At 40.7% G+C, this 4608-nt stretch overlaps 1 protein-coding gene across 1 annotated transcript; it reads left to right on the forward strand.

The window, feature by feature from the left end:
• Nucleotides 1-847: 847 nt before the first annotated feature.
• Nucleotides 848-3106, forward strand: LOC118859126 (olfactory receptor 13A1-like). The gene is made up of 2 exons (XM_036769562.1): nt 848-1470; nt 2806-3106. The coding sequence occupies exons 1-2, from the start codon at nt 848-850 to the stop codon at nt 3104-3106; spliced, it is 924 nt and encodes a 307-aa protein (XP_036625457.1).
• Nucleotides 3107-4608: the final 1502 nt, after the last annotated feature.

Below are 4608 nucleotides of genomic sequence, written 5' to 3' on the forward strand. Positions count from 1 at the left end.
ATAGCGGAGAGAGATTAAGTGACTTGCCCAAGTCATATAACTAGTAAGTGTCTGATGCTAGATTTGAACTTAGGCATTACTAACTCCAGGCCCATCACTTTATCAGCTATACCAGCTAACTACTTAACTATGGGTTAAATCTCTTTGTATGACCCTTGGATTCTGTTTCTGATCCTGGTTCTGATGAAGTTTGCATTATAAGTACAGCACCACTTTCCAACAGTTTCCATGCATACACCTCCACTATCTCTATCTTGAGCAGCAATTTTGTTTCAGGCTTGTAAAAATTAAGGGCATTCTCAGCTATGGCCATCCCTCACACCACAGACTGAAAAAAAATTAATTATACCATGGAACTTATTTGGTCCCACTTCATAGCTGCGGTAGTAAGGGGAACTTTGAAAAAAAGCATAGAAGGAGGTATAAAAGGTCAGATGAAAAAGAGTATGATTTTCCTGAAGGAAGAAGAAGAAAATGATAATGATGATGATGATGATGATGATGATGATGATGATGATGATGATGATGTTGATGACGGTGATGATATGGGTGTATGGATGTGTGAGGGGGTGGGGTAGGTGTGTATCTGTTTGTGTGTGTTTTAGTTAACTCTTGGGGGAGAATGAATTCACTGAAATGAGATCTCAGTAACCAAATGATGTTCCTCTATTTTTGGTGCAATACAGTTAGACAACTTTGCACAAATTTGATTTTGGAATATCAAAGCATTTTACTTTGCCTAATTTTAATTCAGATCTTCATTTTCTTCTCTTTAGTAAACAAAATCTATTGTGGATTGGATTTTGTGAACATCTGCTGACAAAAGAAAACCTGACAACTTTCTCATATGGCATCAAATAATCATTCCTCAGTGTCAGAGTTCATCTTACAAAGTTTCTCTGAAAATCCTCAGGTTAAGATCCTTATCTTCAGCCTCTTCTTAGTACTTTTTATAGTGGCACTCACAGGTAACTCACTCATTATCACTGTGATTAGTCTAAATCCAGGCCTTCATACTCCCATGTACTTTTTCCTTATAAATTTGGCCATGCTGGATATTCTCTCCACCTGCACTGTGGTGCCTAAGTTGCTGCAGAACATAATAAGCAAGAACACCATTTCCTATGGTGGCTGCATAGCTCAGATATATTTCCTAACCTTGTGTTTGGGGTTTGAGCTCTTGCTTTTCACAGCCATGGCCTATGATCAGTACGCAGCCATCTGCCAGCCACTTCACTACAGCACTATCATGAGCAAGGCAGCTTGCTGTCTTGTAGCATCTGCAGTGTGGGCTATCAGCGGGACCAATGCAACAATACACACCATCCTGACTGTTCACTTGTCTTTCTGTGGCCCCAATGTCATTGATCATTTCTTTTGTGAGATTCCTCCCTTATTGCCTCTATCCTGCTCCTCAATTGATGTCAATAATGCAATGGTACTTGTCAGAGATATGTTCTTTGGTATTTTCAATTTTATATTCATGGGGGGCGGAGCCAAGATGGCGGCTGGTAAGCACGGACTAGAGTGAGCTCCGTACCGGAGTCCCTCCAAAAACCTATAAAAATGGCTCTGACCCAATTCTAGAACGGCAGAACCCACAGAACAGCAGAGGGAAGCAGGGCTCCAGCCCAGGACAGCCCGGATGGTCTCTGGGTGAGCTCTATTCCACACGGAGCTGGGAGCTGGGAGCTGGGAACGGAGTGGAGCAGAGCCCAGCCTGAGCGGCGTGGACGATCCAGTCCAGAAGCCGGGCGGAGGGGGCCCTAGCGCCCTGAATACGTGAGCAGTTACCAGACCCCCCGACCCACAAACACCAAAGACTGCGGAGAAGGTTAGTGGGAAAAGCTGCGGGAGTGGAAGGAGTTCGCGGTTCAGCTTCCAGCCCCGGGGGCAGCGGAGGTGGGGCAGCTACAGCTGTTGTTACTTCCGGCTCCAGGCCCACCTGGTGGGAGGAATTAAGTGGCGGATCACAGCAGGGGTGCACAGCCTGCCGAAGATCTGAGCCCAGTCTGGACTGGGGGTCCTTGGGGAAGGAGGAGTGCGGCTCTGACAGAGCTGGCACCTCCCCCCCAAACGTAGAACATAGAACTCTGTAATCTACAAGCAGTCATACCCCACTGAAAAACTCAAGGGTCAAGTTAGTTGGTTGGGAATATGGCCAGGACGCGAAAACGCGCCCAGATTCAGTCTCAGACTTTGGATTCTTTCTTTGGTGACAAAGAAGACCAAACATACAGCCTAAAGAAGACAGCAAAGTCATAGAGCCTACAACCAAAGCCTCCAAGAAAAACATGAACTGGCCCCAGACCATAGAAGAACTCAAAAAGGATTTGGAAAAGCAAGTTAGAGAAGTAGAGGAAAAATTGGGAAGAGAAATAAGAAGGATGCGAGAAAACCATGAAAAACAAGTCAATGACTTGCTAAAGGAGACCCAAAAAAATACTGAAAAATACACTGAAGAAAACAACACCTTAAAAAACAGACTAACTCAAATGGCAAAAGAGCTCCAAAAAGCCAATGAGGAGAAGAATTCCTTGAAAGGCAGAATTAGCCAAATGGAAAAGGAGGTCCAAAAGACCACTGAAGAAAATACTACTTTAAAAATTAGATTGGAGCAAGTGGAAGCTAGTGACTTTATGAGAAATCAGGACATTATAAAACAGAACCAGAGAAATGAAAAAATGGAAGACAATGTGAAATATCTCCTTGGAAAAACCACTGACCTGGAAAATAGATCCAGGAGAGATAATTTAAAAATTATTGGACTACCTGAAAGCCATGATCAAAAAAAGAGCCTAGATACAATTTTATATTCATCCTGGTATCCGATGGTTTCATCATCTCCATCATCTTGAAGATCCAGACCAAGGAAGGGAAGAAGAGAGCATTTTCCACTTGTTCCTCCCACCTAATTGTGGTTACCATGTATTATTGCAGTATAATTTATATATACATTCTTCCTGCTTTTGGGCAGCCCCTGAAGAAAGGCAAAGTAGCTTCAGTATTTTATGCCACAGTATCCCCAGCCTTGAACCCTCTGATCTACTCCCTGAGAAACAAAGATGTGAAAGTAGCACTGAAAAAATTTATATCCATTTCTTAGGAAATAATTGGCCATTTCTTGAAGTGATACATTTCAGAAAAATGGGATTAGGAATATATTTGAAAATTGTACATAGATCACAGCCTGGACAAGTTGACATATCACTTCTCCTGGTAGGCAATGTTCCTAAACTCAGGATGTGTTCTTAGGTGAGACAGATAATTCTCTGGTTCCTTTTTTTTCTTGTAGACTTTCAATGAAAGAAAAGTCAGAATGTGTATAAAGAATGGCACAGAAACATCCAAAGTACCATTCCATGTCAGATCCATGGTTTCAGCAAAAGAAATTCTGTTGTCAATACATCTCCTAAGAGATAATTCATTTGAAAGTAGGGTTGCTTATTCCCTCTGATGACAGAGAACTAGCTGAAACTTATTGGAATTTTTGTTATGAACTTGCCAGGCTACAGGTGCCATGGAAAATGGCTCATTTAGGTCTACTACAACACAAGAGGACTTCCTTTGACTTAACTAAGGAGTAAAGAAAGGCTTCTCCTTACTCCCTACTCCCTCTCCTCATCCAAAGGAAAGGACTTCAACTAACAATGAATGTTGTACAGAACCTTGGTGATCATGGCAATGGAAAAGGCAAAAAGAAAGGATACCAGTATGAAGGATAGGTCTCAACTTGATTCCATCTGTAACTTGACTCCTGAGGCCTCAGCAACACAAATCAATGATCAAACACAAAAAGGCTTTTATTGTGCTAAGAATGATCAAAGGACCAACCCAGAAGACAAAAACAACAACCAAAACCCTATAGTGATAACCCTCAAAGAAAAAAGTATGCCCACAAGAACAATTAGAATTCTTCAGAAAAAAAATGATGCATTTTTAAAATATAAAAGAAATGAGAGCTATGGAAAAGAAAGGAATAAATATTTTTATATTGGCCATGATTACTAGGCAATGTCCTAACCACTTTCTACAAATATGATCTCATTTGATTCTCTCCAGAACCTGAAAAATACACAATATTATTATCCAGCTTTTGTAATTGAGAAAACAGAAGTTACATGGTTTGCTCAGGGATCATAGAGCCAGTAAATATTGAAGCCAAATTTGAACTCAAGGCTTCCTGATTCCAAACCTAGTGCTCTACCCACTACCCCACCAATTGTCCTCAAGAAGAAGAGGAGAAAATAGGAAATAAAACACCATAGTTTAACAGAAGAGGTATAAAACCACATACCAATAAAACATTAAAAATCAGAATGGACCAAATTAATGACTCTAAGAGGCAACAGGAATTATTAAAATAAAGTCAAAAGAATGAAATGGAAGAACCTGTAAGATATTTGATACCAAAAAATAACTGACCTAGAAATTACATCAAGTTGAGATAACATAAGACTTATTGTGTAACATTAATCAAGACATTAGTCCATGGGTCACAAATCCCTCCTGGGATTTATAGTTTTTCACAAAGAAAACTAAGTGGAGATCAGCCCTCAATTGTGGGTAGAGGTAGAGACACTTTTTTTTTTCACTCAGTGACAGGGT

This window comes from Trichosurus vulpecula, chromosome 8 (assembly GCF_011100635.1).
Source record: "Trichosurus vulpecula isolate mTriVul1 chromosome 8, mTriVul1.pri, whole genome shotgun sequence".
NCBI classification, from domain to species: Eukaryota; Metazoa; Chordata; class Mammalia; order Diprotodontia; family Phalangeridae; genus Trichosurus; species Trichosurus vulpecula.